The 18,395-nt window shown below is 36.8% G+C and overlaps 1 protein-coding gene across 1 annotated transcript in view; it reads left to right on the top strand.

Annotated features, from left to right (window-relative positions):
* Positions 1 to 18,395, top strand: part of NSUN6 (NOP2/Sun RNA methyltransferase 6) — a 72,604-nt gene that overhangs the window by 17,826 nt on the left and 36,383 nt on the right. Inside the window, exons 4-6 of the mRNA XM_042780344.1 lie at positions 4,441 to 4,550; positions 6,829 to 6,982; positions 10,519 to 10,600. Coding sequence (XP_042636278.1) covers positions 4,441 to 4,550; positions 6,829 to 6,982; positions 10,519 to 10,600 — 346 coding nt within the window. The remainder of the gene's footprint in view (positions 1 to 4,440; positions 4,551 to 6,828; positions 6,983 to 10,518; positions 10,601 to 18,395) is intronic.

The following is an 18,395-nucleotide window of genomic DNA, read 5'->3' as shown; positions in this document are numbered from 1 at the left end:
CCAATTCCTGAGGTGCATGGCATAGTGCATTTGACTACTAACCAGAAGCCTGGAGGTGCAAACCCACTAGCCCACTCTTCAGAAGGAAGACTATTGCTTTGTAGAGAAATCCAAGGAGGGGTCTCTATTGAGTTGAAGTTGACCCCTTGGCAGTGAGTGTTTTTGTTTTGTTTTGTTTTGTGGCAGAAAGCAAGCAAAACCACTCTGGAGTGGCACTGGTTCCATCCAAGCCTTACCCTCTTCCCATAGCAATCAAAGTCCATGAGTGTGAATCAACAACATACAGAACAAACTGCAGTATTAGATTTTCTCCAAAACTTTACCAAACATAGTTATCCTAGAGAAACTATAAAATCAATTTACTTACAAAGAAAAATTCCAATAAAGTATTTTTTTTAATTACACCTGTACACACACGTGAATGAGAAATTGCTGATGAATTTAACAAATTCATTGACTGCCTTTTCAGCATCTTTTCATGCAATCATGCAATTTTAATAAAAGCTTTTTGTCCATTGATACAAAGAATTACAATGATAGATTTTTTTAAATATAAATATTGAACCTAACTTATAATCAAGAGTAAATCCTCCTTGCTCATATTGTATTTTTTCTTTGAAACTCTAGTCCCTTTCATACTAATGGATGCTGTGATGTGCTGCCCAGATCTCACCTTCAGGGGTGGTACTTATTCCTTCAGCTGTCCAGAGTGTTGGCAGAGTCCTTACAGCTTACAGTTTACAGCTGAGCTCTTTTTCTGTGGAGGTGGAGGAGAGTAGCAAAAAAAAAAACCAAGAAAGGAAGAAAACCTCCCCAGGTGAAGCTAACAAGCAGCTGGATCTGGATTTGGAAATCCTGAATTGGAGCATTCCTTCATTCACCAGATGCAGTTGCAGCCCAGGTGCAGGAACAGCCTGCTGACCCCGCACATTACATACAGTCTCTGCATTCATCTTGCAACTTAACTACCTTCTCCCAATAACATTACAAGTGGTTTCCTATCACAATGGCAGAAATCCTCAAATCCTTCCCAGTAAACAAAGACACAAAATTATACAATTACAGTCCTTTAGCAGTTTTCAGTAAATTCCATGCAATTTGGGTGCAGTTGTTCATGTATTTTGTATGGACTAAGTAATCCATGTCTGTACCTCCAATTTAAGACTGGGTGTATTCACTACAAAACATGAAATATAACACATAACCTTATAATAACCATTATGTTCTAAAATACAAACTATATATTAACTTTTAAAACATCTTCATAGTCAACTTTAAATCAATAGTAAAATCTGTTTCACTTTTAAAAAAAACAAGCTCTGACTGATGAAATCATAAACTACAGCCTTCAGTATGAGTTATACCTCAACATAAAACAAAAATCCTCACAACTGGACCAATAAGCAACATCATGATAAATGGAGAAAATATTGAAATTGTCAAGGATTACATTTTACTTGGATCCACAGTCAACACCCATTGAAGCAGCAGTCAAGAAAACAAACAACATACAGCATTGGGCAAATCTGCTGCACACACTCACTCTCTCTCACTGCCATTGAGTCGATTCCGACTCATAGCTACTCCCTTTGGGTTTCCGAAGTGATAAATGTTTATGGAAGTGTATTGCCCTCCCTGTCTTCCTTCCACGGAGTGGCTGGTGGGTTTGAGCTGCCAGCCTTCTGGTTAGAAGTCAAATGCCTTAGGCATTACGCCACCAGAGGTAAAGATGTCACCTTGAGTATTACTAAGGAGCATTTGACCCAAGCTGTGGTATTTTCAGTCACCTCATATGTATGTGAAAGCTGGAAAGTGAGTAAGAATTGATGCATTTGAGTTACGATGTTGGCAAAGAATGTTGAAAATACCATGGACTGCCAGAATAGACAAATGTATCTTGGAAGTAGTACAGTCAGGATGCTCCTTAGAAGCAAGGATGGCGAGACTTCATGGACATTTTATCAGAAGGGACTAGTCCTTGGAAGAGGACATTATGCTTGGTAGAGTAGAGGGTCGGCAAAAAAGAGGAAGACCCTGAATGAGATGGATTGACACAGTGGCTGCAACAATGGGCTCAAACATAGCAATGATTGTGTGGGTGTTGCAGGACCAAGCAGTGTTTCGTTTTGTTGTACATGGTGTCGATGTAGGGCAGAACTGCATCAGTAACAAGAACGTTATAATCGTTAGAGTCTAAAATGCATACAATTATATATTTTCTTTTGTTTTTGGTGTTTTATTTTTATGTATTTTTTTAAATCTTCATAGTCAACTTTGAATCGAGAATAAAACCTTCACATTAAAAAATTCAGTTTACTTAAAATGATTAAAAACAAAAGAGGGAATCAAAATCTTAAAAGGCAAGACACTAAGAAGAAGTGAAAAGTAGAATTGGGAAAGAACCAAATAGAACTTCTACAGATAAAAATTTTATTATTAAAATTAAAAATGTATTCAATGAGTTAAACCTCCAATTAAACCCAACTAAAGAGAGAATATTTGAACTAGGAGATGGCTTGAAGGAATTGTATAGAATGAAGCAGAGATAGATAAAGAAATTGAAAAGATGAAAGTGAAATTGAGCCATAAGAAATAGAATGAAAAAGGCTCTTCATTGGGTCCCAGAAGTACAGAGTAGAAATGATAGGGAACAGATAATATTAAAAAAATGTAGTAACTGAAAAGTTTTCAGAATTGATGTGTAATGCAAGAAGCACAATGAAATCTGAAGCCAAAAGTAAAAATAAATCTATGTATAGATACATCCCAGTAAAACTGCAGAACACCAAGGACATAAAGAAGATCTAAAAACAACCAAAGGTAACGGACAGGAAGCTGTTTCAGTAATTGAGAGCTGATGTGGATCTGATGTGTGTGGGGGGCGGGGAGGTAGCTCTTCTACTTACTAGAGAACTAGAGGTAGCAGGTTTTGGTGACTCAGTCAGTGTCAAGGTTAGGACGAAGAGGTTTGAGATGGCCTGAGGTTTCTAGTCTTGTTATCCGGGCACATATGGACACACACCATTTTTCAAGATCATGAGTGTCCTTTGAAGAAGTAGTTTCCAAGTATTAGAAACGATACCAAATTTTAATTGTCTAAGGAGGGAATGTTGTTGTTGTTGTTAAGTGCCGTCGAGTCATTTCCGACTCATAGCGACCCCATGCACAGCAGAACGAAACACTGCCCGATCCCGTGCCAGCCCCACAATCAGTCAGCCTCAGGGTTACAGGTGAGGAGAGACAACTCAGGGACGCCCAAGGTAGCAGGTGGGAAGAACAGGAGAAAGGGGATTAAAAGCCAGGAAGCCAGAGAGAAGAGCAATCAGCCGAAGGGATTAGGTGAGGAGAGGAAACTCAGGCCCACCCAGAGTAGCAGGCCGGAAGAGCAGGAGAAAGGGGATAAAAGCTAGGAACCCAGACAGAAGAGCAGTCAGCCCAGGGTTACAGGTGAGGAGAGACAACTCAGGGATGCCCAAAGTAGCAGGTGGGAAGAGCAGGAGAAAGGGGATAAAAGCCAGGAACCCGGACAGAGGAGCAGTCAGCCCCAGGGACGCCCAAAGCAGCAGGCCAGAAGAGCAGGAGAAAGGGGATTAAAAGCCAGGAAGGCAGACAGAGGTACAGTCAGCCCCAGGGACCCAGGTAGGGGTGATATGAGAGGTCTCCAACAGCAAGACAAACTTGTCTGTCGGTTTGTCCTACTGTGGTGACATGTAGACATGAGTTTTGAGGCTGAGCCTCTGGTGTTTAAAACCCAGAGAGATGCACCTGGTGCCCAGGTAACAGCCCAGTTGACAGACTGAGACAGACTGGGAAGAAGGAAGAGGCCGTCCACTTCTCAAAGAATTGGCCAGGGAAAACCTTATGAGCCAGGGAAAACCTTATGAATAGCAAAGGAAGGAAGGAATGGGAGGTGGGAAATTGAAGGAAGCAAAACATTAAAAAATTTTTGACAATAAAGAAAAAAAATCCTTTTATCGTCATTGTCTATGTAATTTGAAAGTCATAATTTACCATGCAGTAATCTATTGCCTTAGAAATTTCTTGTATGTTTTTGAATTCCTTATATATTTGTCTGTTTTAGTCTTTGAAGACGGACTTTATTTCTCTTCTCACCTAATCCTATTTTGAACACAGTAGAATGTTTGTTAAATGATTTGTTAACTAAGTAATTTTTGATGTCACTTTATTTCCTTCCACCAGATGGACCTCTTTCTATTTTTTTCATTTCTCAAGTGCTCCCTCCTTTTTTAAAAAAATTATTTACTCCATTTTTATCCCTTTCTATTAGCTTTCCTTCTTACTTATTCCTTGGTGGCAATATCTCAGGACAATCAAGATTTAGAATATTATTTTGTTAAGGTTTAGATTATAACATTGAAAAGTTTCATAAGCTTTGGAGGCATGTTAATCTGCTAAATTTCTCTTACCTTACATCCCTAGAAAAGATATAAAAAAACAACAGTGTGAAGCCACTGTTGGAGCCCAGTGTGGCAACGCAGTGTTAAGAGGAGCCCATGTCTATGTTCCAGGAATTGTGTCAGCTTCAAAATGTAAGTGTGATATTTACATTTCTCTGGAAAGCAAAAATCGTCTAAAATTTATGTTCATTATCAAATGGAATTATCATTAAGAGGTATTTCAAATCTACTTTGGTCAGATATATCTAAGTTTTACCTTTAGTATAGCAGAGGGGTTTTTATTTGATGTGGACTAAAATATTCAGTATTATGTAAGGTTTTCTGGCAGTCTTTTACTTTCAATATTAGAATGTATGTGTTGATGTTTATTTAAGGGATCATAAGGAGCTCTGGTGGTGTAGTGGCTAAGACTTGGCTGCTAACCAAAAGGTCAGTGGTTTGAACACACCAGCTGCTCTGCAGGAGAAAGAAGACAAGGCAGTTTGCTTTCATGAAGATTTGCAGCCTCAGAAACCCTATTGGGGTTGCTATGAGTCAGAATCAACTTGATGGCAGTGAGTTTGCTTTGTTTTGGTTTTACTGATTAATGGAGAGGGTGGAGCCCTTGTAACACCGTGGTTAAGCTCAGTTGCTAACCTAATGATTCAAAGCCACTGGCTACTGACTCAGCAGGAGAAGATGCAGCATAAAGACTTCCATAAAGACTACAACCTTGAAAAGCCTATTAGGCAGTTCTGCTCTGTCCTGTGAAGTAACTACAGGTTCCAATTGACTGCAACAGCTTTCAGTTTTGGTTTTTAAGATGTCAAAGAGATTTCATTTGTATTCTTAACACCATTCCTCTAAAACCTCAGACTACTTTATCATTTGTGAGGGTAACATTAAAAACCTGGAATCTTAACACTAGGATGAAACTTTAGTTTTCTTAGCTTACCCACTTGACGGCATATTCAAAACAAAAAACCAAACCCGACTGCCATGGAGTTGATTCTAACTCATAGTGACCCCCATTGGATTTCCAAGGCAGTGAATCTTTACAGAAGTAGATTGTCCCATCTTCCTTCTGCAGAGTGGCTCGTGGGTTTGAAACATCAACCTTCTGGTTAGCAGTCAAATACCTAATTAGTTACAATGCTTCAGTGGTATCTTATTGTGCTTTGAAGCAAGAAATATGGGTTTAGAACTATTAGAAAATTATTTAATCTCTGAGCATTAATTACCTTGCCTGTGAAATAAGTAATTTGATCTATGTCAGGCTTGGGCAAACTACTGCCTGCTAGCAGTCTGGCCCATGCTAGCAGTCTGTTTTTGTATGACCTGCAAGCCAAGAATAGTTTATAATTTTTTTTTTCAATTGTTTAAAAAAAAAACAAACCAAAGAATATGCAGTGGAGACATTAATATGGCTCACAAAACCTAAAATATTTACTGGCCCTTTATAGAAAAATTTTGTTGACCCTTGGTCAGGATGTTTTAACAGTCATTGTAGCTCTAGTTGATCGGCTGCTCACTGCTGTTTGGCAGGTAATAGGCTAAATAAATTTTTATCAGATTAGATCTTAAAATATTTTTTCAGAAGAAATGTTTTCCTACTTATTAATGTCACGAGATTTTTAACTGACAATCGTTTGTAGAAATGATGAAAACTACATTTAATCAGTCATAAATTAACTCTGTATAACATAGAGTGTCACTGTGTTCCAAGTTTACACACATAAACATCTATGTATATATGTGCCTACATACAAAAATATGAATGAATGTATGTGTCTATTATTAAAGTTTCTACCTTAATATTGGTATAACTAGCAAACTGTAACTATCAACAGGGTTATGGAAATTAGAGATTTTTTGGAGAGATTTCAGTGGGTATTTCTGAGGAATCTTTAGGAAAGAAATATAAAACTATGAGTCAAAGATAACAAGATTTATATGAATCAGTGTCACAAGACAAAATGTGTATGAGCTGTTGTATGAAAAGCCAATTTGCTCTGTAAACGTTCACCCAAATAGTAATAAAAAAATAAAAAAAAAAAACAATTTATATGAAATCTTTTAGAGAATGTTAGATTTTGGGAAAATAAGTAGAAAATACCCTTCATTTTCTGCTTAGCTGAAAACTGCCATTTGAAGTAAGATGTTTTGACATCTATTCTATTTCTTTATTTTACCCAAAAAAGAGGTATTCAATTAAATTTATTGCTAGGGAAAATTTGAAGGCAAAAAATCAGATTTTCTGTTAAGGATTATACTGCGATATTATACTGCTTCATACCCATTGTTGATACCCCTACAGGTTCCTAGTGTAGCTTAGAAAATTTTTACTGTTAAACTCTTTCATAAAGTATAGATCACACCAAATTCACACCAAAATATAAGTCAGTGTAATCCAGTTTTCTTCTTTCTTTAGTTATGAAAGCTGGAGATGTTATTTCTGTATACTCTGATATTAAAGGAAAATGTAAGAAAGGAGCCAAAGAATTTGATGGATCAAAAGTATTTCTTGGAAATGGGATTTCTGAATTAAGCCGCAATGAACTCTTCAGTGGGCTACCTGAACTGAAGTACGTCATCAAGTGTTGTATGGGGGAAATAAGCATTCTTGTTGTGGTTCAAAGAAAATTAAAAAAAAAAAAAAATTAAGAATATCCCTATTTGCATTATACAAATGACATTTTGTTATCAACTCAGCTGGTAAAATATTACTTAACTCATGTTTCCATGGTTTTGGAAAAAATGTTTTTCAGTTAAAAAGAGAGAAAGTAGTCATATTGAAGAGTTCAAGTAAGCAGTCACACTGTAATTGTTAAGTGATTTTACTTGTTCTTTTGTATTTTGTTGATTTGAATAGTTCTGTACCTTTGAATAATATTTATAGAATATCTTGATAGAGAATTAATTTGATCTTTTGTAACATTCTGATTTTATGAAAGGAAAAGCTTATGGTTTTAATATAAATTAACATTAAAAAATTAAAAATAAATTTTACCTGAATACCAATACTGACATGAATAGCAACCCCTCCTTAGGTTTCCAAGGTCGTATCACTACAGGAGTAGATTACCCAATCTTCCTTCCAAGGAGTGGCTGATGGATTTGAACCGCCAGTCTTCTGGTTAGCAGTCAAATGCCTTAGCCACTATGCCACCAGAGCTCCCATTATTTATGGTTAGAAATACGCATTTTAATTTGTTCAAGCCAAGTTTAAATACAGTTAGTCCTAGATCATCTTTGGTGGCTAGTGCCTGTAAATAAACTAAATCCCTGAACAGTCCATGCTTTAATTTACTTAGATTTTTCAGCCTTTTTTAGGAGTTCTTTTGGACAGCTCCATAACTCCAAAGTTGCGTGCTAACATAGACCTGCTGAAAGCTATTAATTTATCCACAATACTAGACAACATCCTTGATTTTTAGAACAGTTTTTCATGTTGCAGCAGTTTGGATTTATAGTTAAAATTAATTCTGAAAAAACAGACTTTTGGAGTCCACGTATCTAGTAGTACTTTACAGATTGCCAAACAAGGAGCCCTGGTGAAGCAAATGGTTAAACATTCAATTGCTAACTGAAAGGTTGGGAGTTCGAACCCATACAGTGGCTCTGTGGGAGAAAGAGTTGGTGATGTGCTCTTGTAAAGATTATAGCCTAGAGAATCCCATGAGGCAGTTCTACTCTAAGCTATGAGTTTAAATTGACTCCCCAGCATCTAACAACAATGGAAGGCTTTATGAATACAAAGATATGTATATGTATAAGCATATGTATCTGTAGACTCATAACAGAAAATTGATATTTTGACTGTCTCCTCTAGTTCACTGTTGGTAGTTCATTCTTCATTTTGTGATCTTATTTGATGTGGTAATACCGTGTACTGTGCTGTGATGGAAGTGCGAGGCAGCCATCTTTTAAAAAAAAAAGTGTTGGTTTTTACTCATTTTATTCAGTTGTTCTGCTGTGATTTTGATTTCGATCTCTTCCTGTGTTAGAGAAGGCATGCTTCTGGAATGAAGAAATACTATTATGTACACACTGTTTCTTATTTATATTCTTCAAAAATTTTAAAGCCAACTCTATTAATGATTTTCTTTTTCATTTGATTAGTGAACTTTCATCCTTTAGTCCTTTGAAGTCCAGGTAGATTGACTATTCAGAGACTCACAGAGGTACATTAATTTACTAACAGACTGTTTTATGATATGAGATCTTGTATATTATTACATGGATGTGTTACATCACTACAAAAAGAATCATACATGATCCCATACCTGAGCAATAATTGGTTTAAATTATCTTTATTATGTTAAATAAATATTGTATAGATGGACTCACTGGTGCTGGTAGACATGGTTAGAAGGGAATAGTCAAAGGAAGACCAGAATTTAAAGCCCAAGGTAGGACATATTAAATATTAACGTTTCAGTCTTTTTTTAAAATACTGGAGACCTGCAAGTCAGAAAGTCATTTAAATTACATTTCAGAAGGTTCCTTTTTGTATTTCTCGGGGGAGGGGGACAGGAAGGGGGATTTGGAAGTAAATACAGTATCTTGACTTGAAAGTAGAGAGAGAGGCTTAACTTTGATTAAAAGTATGAACATTCAGAGACACATTCAAGAGGGTAAACAAATGGGTAAGGAGGTAAAGAGGAGAGAGGAAGAAGAGGAGTTAACATTTACTATATACTGAAGGATGAGTTCATAGTTCAAATGAGGGGCGTTCATAGTCATACCTACTACAATCACAGAGTACAAATATCTACAGAAATTTTTTCACCTTAACAATCAGCATAGATTTACCCTGACTACATCAAGTAGGGTACAGCCATCTTTGTAGATATTTTTTATACCTGGTCTAGATCCTGATTCTTATCCTTGCCTACATAATTAGATTGTACTTTTCTCTGCCCTTTTAATCCACCAAACACTGCTTTGATTCCTCTTTTTCTTACTTCCCTTGGTTTGGCCTCATATACCAGGCCATGCTTGGTTTTCTCTAATAGTACTTGTGCTTTTTCTCCCTTTGGTAATCTCTGAAAACGTCTCTCAAGTTGTGTTGTCTGTCTTTATAAATCACTGTTCACTGTGCCATCCTGGGTCTGGGTGCTTCTGTGAAAAAAACTCATCTGAGGATTGTCTCAGTCCCTAGCAATTACTCTGTAATGAGATCTGAGGAGAGCAGGATAGCATGTCTGTCTGTCACTGCTTAACATTGGTATGATTGGAAGAGTTTTTTCATTTTTCATGTAAGCACGCAGCACAGTGCCTTGAACATGGACATGTTCACAGAATGCTTATTAAATTGTATGGCTAATAACAGTGATCATAAATATGTTACCAGAAAGAGTGCAATGAATCAAAAAATAAAGACTCAGGTGTTCTTTGCTTTTTAATCTATTTGGATCTCTAAAGAAACTCATTTGTACCTCAATGAAACATTTATGTAACTTCATCCTTTTTAACTATCTTGATGGTCTCCTCCCCTACTGCATATAAAAATTCAAAACAGTTAACAGGAATATTTTAAGTATTTGGATGTTGGGTAAAAGAGATCTAAAAAAGGTAGAAGATCTTATATTTGACATGCTAATTGGCTATTAGGAGCTTTGGTGGTGTAGTGGTTCACACATTCAGCTGCTAACCAGAAAGTAAGGAGTTCCAACCCACCAGCTGCTCCATGGGAGAAAAATGTGGCAATCTACTTCTGTAAAGATTTACCACCTTGGAAACCCTATTGGGGCAGTTCTACTCTGTCTCGCAGAGTCACTGAGTTGGAATCGCCTGGATGGATGTGTTTTTTTCAAGATGGCTTTGCTCTTAGAAAGATAGTATTTTAACTATGTAATATTATATTAGAAGCTCTAGTAGTGTAGTGTCTAAGGCACTTGACTACTAACCAGAAGGCTGGTGGTTCAAACCTACCTGCCACTCCTCAGAAGGAAGGTTGGTATACTGCCTCCGAAACCCAAGGAGGGGTCGATATGAGTCGGGTCTGACTTGACAGCACATAACAACAACGATATTATATTACATATGTTTATTATATATTACATGTGTAGTTACTACTTAATTTACACAGACTAATGTTAGATTTCTTCCTTTCCAGAGGAATAGGTATAAAAATGACAGAACCAGTATATCTCAGCCCTTCATTTGACAATGTACTACCTAGTTACTTATTTTTACAGGTAAGTATTTATAAAAGTAAAATATTTAGTGACATTAAAATATTTAATATTTCAAATCTGTTTTCAAATTTTAATTTTGTGGGCTATTATGTAATTTTTTGATCTACCTTTGATCTACTACTCCTTGTTTTATCTCTGAACTGATTTTTCACTATTTTTTCTACACTCCTTTGCCCAACAGTGATTTAACAGTAACTTCTAACTACTGCTCTTTTCTGGTCTCAGAATATTAATCTCTAAATAATGTACACATTTTGTAGTTGTTGTACATGTAAATGTTAATTTGTAACTGTGTAAGAATCACATGGTTTATTACTGTGACTTTTTTGTCAGAGGGTTATCAATTGTGATATAATTTTACCTTGTTCAGTTTACTTCAGGTAAACTTAGGAGCTCTGGTGGTACAGCGGTGGCTACTAAACAAAGGGTTGACCGTTCAAATGCACCAGCCACTCCAGATGAGGCAGTCAGCTTTCATATAGATGTATAGCCTTGGAAATCATAGGGGCACATTTACTCTGTCCTGTATGGTCACTGAGTCAGAATCTACTCAATGGTGGTGGGTTTGGTGCTGGTTAGGTGGCAGTGTTGTTCCTTTTATTATTATTTCCAATATAAGGTGAAGATATTGAACATTAGATCTGTTTAAGCTTCTTGACCAAGGTTATTCAACTTGTGATTGGTATTGTTAGAACTCAAACCTAAGTCCAAATGCCATGGACTTTCTACTTGGCCCAGTATTTAATTAACCAAGAGATGTTTTATAAATTCAGAGATTACTTCTGGTGTCAGCAAACAGAAACGTGTTTATAATCATCTAATTCTGTATTAGTGATAATATGACACCTAAGGATGTACAGTCTAAAAATAGTTTGTTAATAATTTGTGTTTTTTTTTTTTTTTAATTTTTGCTTGATTATTACCATTTATTTATTTATTTATTTTGTGAAATCTGCTTTCGGGCACTTTTGCACATTTGACAGTATAGTCCTAAGTTATTGTTAGTGGTATCTGTGTCTTTTTCACGTTAGTAACAAACAATGCAAGAGTACTTTTCCCTTTGGTTTGACCAGAAAGGGGCGGATAACTGGTCATACCATAATTTAGTTTTGGTTTTGGGAAAAAAGAATAAAATCTAGTACAATGCAAGTATTTTCTTACCGTTTTGCTACCTATACCTAACCTGTCCCCTATCCCCAAAATCAGCTTAAGGCTGATTCCTTTATGGACATATAAAGACAAGTAATTTTGTGATTGTTAGTATCTAAACAGCACCACAGAGGTGTGGTCTTTGCTTCTTATTAGGGAGAAACCTCAGAGTTGACTGGTGGAGTACAGCTTTTGTATCCGAGGGTGGAGTTTAATCTTTTGTCATTTCCCTTATGGAAGCTGTTATATTTTATGTGATCCATTCTGATGACCCATTCCATTGGGTCAGTGAAACTTATTAAAGTGCTGAGTGTTTTACATGCATTGTTTCATTTAATCCTTAAAAGCCTCCAATGTTACTGATAAGGAAATAGAGACCTAGAGAAATACATAGCACCTAGTGAATACTCAGAAATAATTCATTGACTGAGAGGGTAGGAGCCCTGGTGGTGCAGTAGTTAAGTGCGTGGCTGCTCACCAAATGGGCAGCAGTTCAAACCCACCAGCCTCTGGAGAAAAGACCTGGCAGCCTACTCCCATAAAGATTATTACAGCCTTGGAAACCCTGTATGGGAGTTCTACTCTGTCCTGTAGGATTGCTATGCTTTGGAGTCAACTGGAAGGCAACTAGTTTGGTTTTGGGTCAAAATCAGTGGTTGGCTAAGTGTCACATCAATAAAAATCAGTAAAGCCAAACTATGAACCTTGATCTTTCTGACTTCAAAAGACTGTGTTCTTGCCTTCATGGTAGTGCTCAAAATGTGATCCTTGAATTACTTGCCTCTGAAGGGCCTATTGACAATGCAGTTCCTGGGCCCCAGTTGGTATCTGCTGAATCAAGAGTCGGAAGCTGGGGAGGGGTAGGGGATAGTTCCAAGAAATTTGCATATTCACCATGCTTCCCAAATGCTTTTGCAGTTTTCCAGAACTCTTATGTCAGTGTTTAGTTGGTATAAGAATTTAGTTGATCTTTTTATATTAAATCTCCCTTTTTACACTAGTTCAGAAACATCAGACTCTTCATATATCCAACCCAGTAAAATCTAAGTAGTCTAAGTTCAACCCAGAGCAGAACCAGGTGATATTAGTTTCTCTAAGGCAAGTTTCTCTGGTAGCATAGTGGCTAAGGCACTTGATTGCTAACCAGAAGGCTGGCGGTTCAAACCCACCAGCCACTCCCCGGAAGGAAGGTTGGGCAATCCTACTTCCGTAGTGATACTGCCTCAGAAACCCAAGGAGGGGTCGCTATGAGTCAGGGCTGACTCGACGGCACATAACAACAACAACAAAGGCAAGTTACCAAAAGAATGCCCTTTTTACTTTAAAAAGAATATGAATTTTTTGTTTTCTCTACGAATCTTCAACTCTTGGATATATAATGATTTTCAAAAATAGTAAACATTTCACACATAATGGAAATAAGACACATTTGGAATGTCTAGATTAAGTACTTAAGCTGTGTTTCTTTTCAAACATACTTGAACACTCAAATGGCTACAAAGTCTAGCTATTGATTAAAGACAGTTACTGAAAGCACATTAAGATGAGAGACATCATCTGAATCAAGCATTTTTCAAAGGCTTTGAATCACTGAAATAGATGCTGACACTTCAATAACAAAATGAAAGTTATTTTCGCTCTTAGGTGTCAGGATCCATGCTTCACTTCTCTAAAAGATAAGAAGCTGACAGTAGCCTTAATTTACAGTTTTCATTGTGGTGTATGGGTTAATTTACGTCTAACGTAAAAGAACTTAAGGCCTTTTATAGGTCTTACCTTACACAGGGGGTCTTGCTGTCACACATTTTAAAATTTCTTTACCCTGATCATGAAGACTCTGGAGTAAATTACCCAAACACACTGCCATCGAGTTGATTCTGACTCTTAGCAACTCCCATTCGGTTTCCAAGGCTCTAAATCTTTACGGAAGTAGATTGCCTTGTCTTCTTCCCATGGAGCAGCTGGTGGGTTTGAATCACCCACCCTCTTGTTAGCAGCCAAATGCCTTAACTACTACGCCATCAGAGCTCCTTCTGGAATACATTAGTAGGTATCAAATCACTTGTGGAACTTGAAGTATATATATACCTACTTCCTGTTTCTGGTGATATTTTTTAAAATAAGCTTTTTGTTTTAGAGTTACAGACTGGAAGTTTAGAATTACTCCATTGCAAAGCTAGTAAGAGAATTATTGAGTATCCCTTGCCTAGTTTTCCTTAATGCCCAATATATTACTAACGTACATTTGCGAAAGCTTAGAAACCAACACTGATAAATTACTATGATATAAATCCAAATTGTATTTGGCTTTCGCCAGTTCATTTATCCTAGTGTACTTTTTCTGTTCCAGGATCATCTCTGAGGTCCCACACTGCATTTAATCTTCATGTCTTCTTAGTGTCTTCTGGACTGTGATAGTTTCACAGTCTCTTCTTTTTTTTTTTTTTTAACCCCCAAGACATTGACAGTTTGGGGACTAAAGTATTTTGTAGAATGTCCCTCACTTTAGATTCATCTGGTGTTTTTCTTATGGTTAGTCTAGGGTGAATTGGGTATTGGGAAGACTACAACAGCTGTGAAATGCCCATCTTATTACATCATATCAGGGGGTGTATGTTACCTCCTTAGAGATAGATTCAGCAGGTCTGGAGTGGGTCCTGGGAATTTGTTTATTGTTTGTCTGTCAGTATATTTCAACTCTCACAGAATATTCCAATAAATACCCAGGTATCACAAACAAGGAAATACCAGCTTTTAGACTTTTTTTCAAAGGTAACAAACCATATCTTTTGAATATTTACTATTTCAGGCATTGTGCTAAGTTGGGGCATTACATAATTTAATTCTATTTGTTTCATTCTTTATAGTGGATTCTCAGTTATTGTCTATAGTCGACTATCATTTCATCTCATCTTGCCCCTATTTATGCTTTCCATTTTGTTTAAGTTGCCTAATAGACATGTTCCATTTTGATAAATAATATTTTCTGTGATGTGCTTCTACTTTTCCTTCCTTTGGAACTATAGGCTAAATGTACTCTTTTATTGAGTTCCTATTATACAAGAAAACCTGCTAGAATCCTTAAGATTGTGTTATAGCTTTTACTACTTCACTTATTATTACTTATTGATGCTTAACTATTTTCCATATGTGTAACAAAACAAAAAGTTCATGTATTTGGAAGACTGAGAGTATCACATCTGGAGTCACACACTTGGTGATGTTGATTTTGATCACCTTGTCAAAACTTCTGATATCTGCACTAATTATTTCCCCCTCATAACTAATAATCATTCTGTGGGGAGATACTTTACAATTGTCCAAATGTTTTTGCTCCTCATTAGAACTTCCCCCTAGACTTAAATCCACTCATGATTCTTGCCTGAGTCAGTCTTTACCACTAGAAAATGCTGATTTTCTAATTACAGCACTCCATCCACATTTACCACTTTAATACAAGCAAGAGCCTCCCCATGGTTATTTGTTTAACAGTATGCACTCATAAATTCCTATTTTTAATGGCTTATCATTCATTATTGCATTTAATTATTTTTGTGCTCAAATTATCCCAGGTTTGGCATAGTGAAGAAAAATGCTTGTAAACTTTAATGTACAGATATAATAAAAACCTTGGAGATTTTCTTAAAATGCAGATTCTCATTCTGTAGGTCAGAAGTGGGTTCTGAGATTCTGTATTTCTGGGAAGTTCCTAGGAGATTTGAATCACTTTTAGTTACTTCTTTGTTGAAATGGAATAATAAAGAATAGTAATTGATAGTTTTTTTTTTTTTTTTTAAATAGGCATGAATCATGAGCCAAATCTTGAAGCAATATAACATTTTTAATTCTTCTTCATTAATCTGTGCTGATGTTTTTGTTTTTCCTTTTTAAGTTTGGCATTTTGCTAGGTGCCTTGAGTAAACTATCTAATACTCAAGTAGTGTAGTGCCTAAGGCACTTGACCTCTAACCAGAAGCCCACCAGCCACTCCTTGGAAGGAAGGTTGGGCAATCTACTTCTGTAGTGAAACTGCCTTGGAAACTCAAGGAGGGGTCACTATGAGTCTGGTCCAACTCAACAGCACATAACAACAACAACAAATGTTTTTGTTTTTCTTTTTTAAGTTTGGCATTTTGCTAGGTGCCTTGAGTATATTATCTAAAGCCTGCACTGGTTATAACTTAAGAAATCTGATACTGGTTTCTTGAATGATGTACAGTAACCAATTGATTTTGTAGTTCACAGGGCTGAAGAAGTTACATTATGAAGAACTCATATGTAGCTGGCCAAAGAGTTTGGCAACTATTCACCTTTTTCTATTCTATGCTATTACTTAAATTAATATATAGAATAAGTAAAATTGCCTACTTTCTGTTGGGAAAATTCCTGGGAAAATTTGTACCTTTTTGTGTGTGTGTGTTTTTAATATCTCTTGCCTTGCCTTTTCATGAACAAACATTATCACAAACCTGTACTCTATGTTGCTTCCAACAGCTAATACTAAAGCTTCCCATTGTGCTTTTAAGAGGAATTGGTTAGAAGGTTAGTAAACCAAAACCAAAAAATCAAACTCACTGCCACTGAGTTGATTCCGACCCCCTTTGGCTTTCCAAGGCAGTAATTTTTACAGAAGCAGATTGCCTCATCTTTGTTCAGTGGAGTGGCTGGTGAATTCAGCCTACTAACTTTTTGGTTAGCAACCAACTGCCTTAACCACTACACCGCCAGAGCTCCTTATTTTGTAAACTTAAGAGAATATTGTATATAATAAAATTACAACTGTGCAATATTATTTAGTTTTTCAAAATCAGAAAGGAATCTTTTAAATTGCTTAAACATAATTCATAGATTTAAAAATAAAACACTTAGATGCCACTCACATTCACAGTTAAGATAATGACAAATTAAAGTTTTAACAGTTAAATACAACTCCTTTCAAAGTTATGTTCTATGTTGAATGGAAGAAACAATGATGCCTGAAACTTAATTTTCCACCTTTAAAAACATTGATGCCTGAAATTCTGATTTAGCTATTCTAGGAGATGAAGAAGGAGCTCTGGTAGCATAGTGCCTAAGGCACTTGACTGCTCACTAGAAGGCTGGCGGTTCAAACCCACCAGCCACTCCTCAGAAGGAAGGTTGGGCAATCCTACTTCCGTAGTGATACTGCCTCGGAAACCCAAGGAGGGGTCGCTATGAGTCGGGGCCAACTCGACAGCAAACAACAACAGGAGATGAGGATGGGGCAATTCTTTGAAGCTCACCAGGTGATTCTGTTTTATAGCTAGGATTGAGAAGTAGTACTAGAGAAGGTAGCAAATAAATTGCTCTAGGATAAAACTCTGCTATCACTTGACTATATAATGAGGTCTCTGTACTTGGACTGTTTCATATTTCCAACTTATTGCATGCTAAAAAGATTTTTAATGTATTAGGCATGTTTGACTGAAAATTTATGTCATCTTTGGCCAATAAATTAATGTTATTAAAGCTAGGGAAAGTGTGCATCAGCATTGTATCCTTTCATCATATTCATGCAACCCATATGCTGAGCAAATAATCCAAGAAGCTGAATTATATGAAGAAGAATGTGGCATCAGGATTCAAGGAAGACTGATTAACAACCTGTAATATGCAGATGACACAGCCTTGCTTGCTGAAAGCAAAGTGTACTTGACACACTTACTGATGAAGAGGAAAGACTACAGCTTCCAGTATGGGATTACTCCTTAACATAAAGAAGACAAAAATCCTCACAACTAGACAAGTAAGCAACACTGTGATAAACGTAGGAGAGATTGAAGTTGTCAATGAATGATTTCACTTTACTTGGATCCACAATCAATATTTATGGAAGCAACAGTCAAGAAATCAAATGACATATTGTACTGGGCAAATCTGCTGCAAAAGACCTCTTTAAAGTGTTAAAAAGCAAAGAATTCATTTTGAGGACTAAGGTGTACCTCACCCAAGCCATGGTATTTTTAATTGCCTTATATGCGTGCAAAGCCTGCAATGAATAAAGAAGACTGAAGAAGAATTGAAGCATTTGAATTATGGTGTTGGTAAAAAATATTGACTATACCATGGACTGCCGGAAGAATGAACACATCTGCTGTGGAAGAAGGACAGCCAGAATGCTTCTTAGAAGTGAGGATAGTGGAACTTCATCTCACTTTCTTTGGACATGTGTGTTATTAGGAGGGACCAGTCCTGGTGAAAGACATCATGCTTGGTAAAGTAGAGGATCAAAGAAAAAGAGGAAGACCCTCAATGAGGTAGATTGACATAGGGCTGCAACTATGGGCTTTAAACATAGCACCAGTTATGAGGATGGCTCAGAACTGGGCAGTGTTTTGCTCTGTTGTGCATGGGCTTGCTATGAGTTGCAACCAACTAGATAACACCTAACAACAACATTATTAGGAATGAAGCATACCAGCTGCCTCTAGTTAAAGCATCACCGAGTCTTTAATAGCCGTATATTTGTGTTGTTGTTATTATATGCTGTCGAGTGGGACCTGACTCATAGCGACCCCTACTTGGGTTTCTGAGGCAGTATCACGACGGAAGTAGATTGCCCAACCTTCCTTCTGAGGAGTGGCTGGTGGGTTTGAACTGCCAGCCTTCTGTTTTTTTTTTTTTT

This window comes from Orycteropus afer, unplaced genomic scaffold (assembly GCF_000298275.1).
Source record: "Orycteropus afer afer isolate SDZICR_OR568_19922 unplaced genomic scaffold, OryAfe1.0 scaffold00035, whole genome shotgun sequence".
NCBI lineage: Eukaryota > Metazoa > Chordata > Mammalia > Tubulidentata > Orycteropodidae > Orycteropus > Orycteropus afer.
This window is presented reverse-complemented; position numbering and strand designations above follow the sequence as displayed.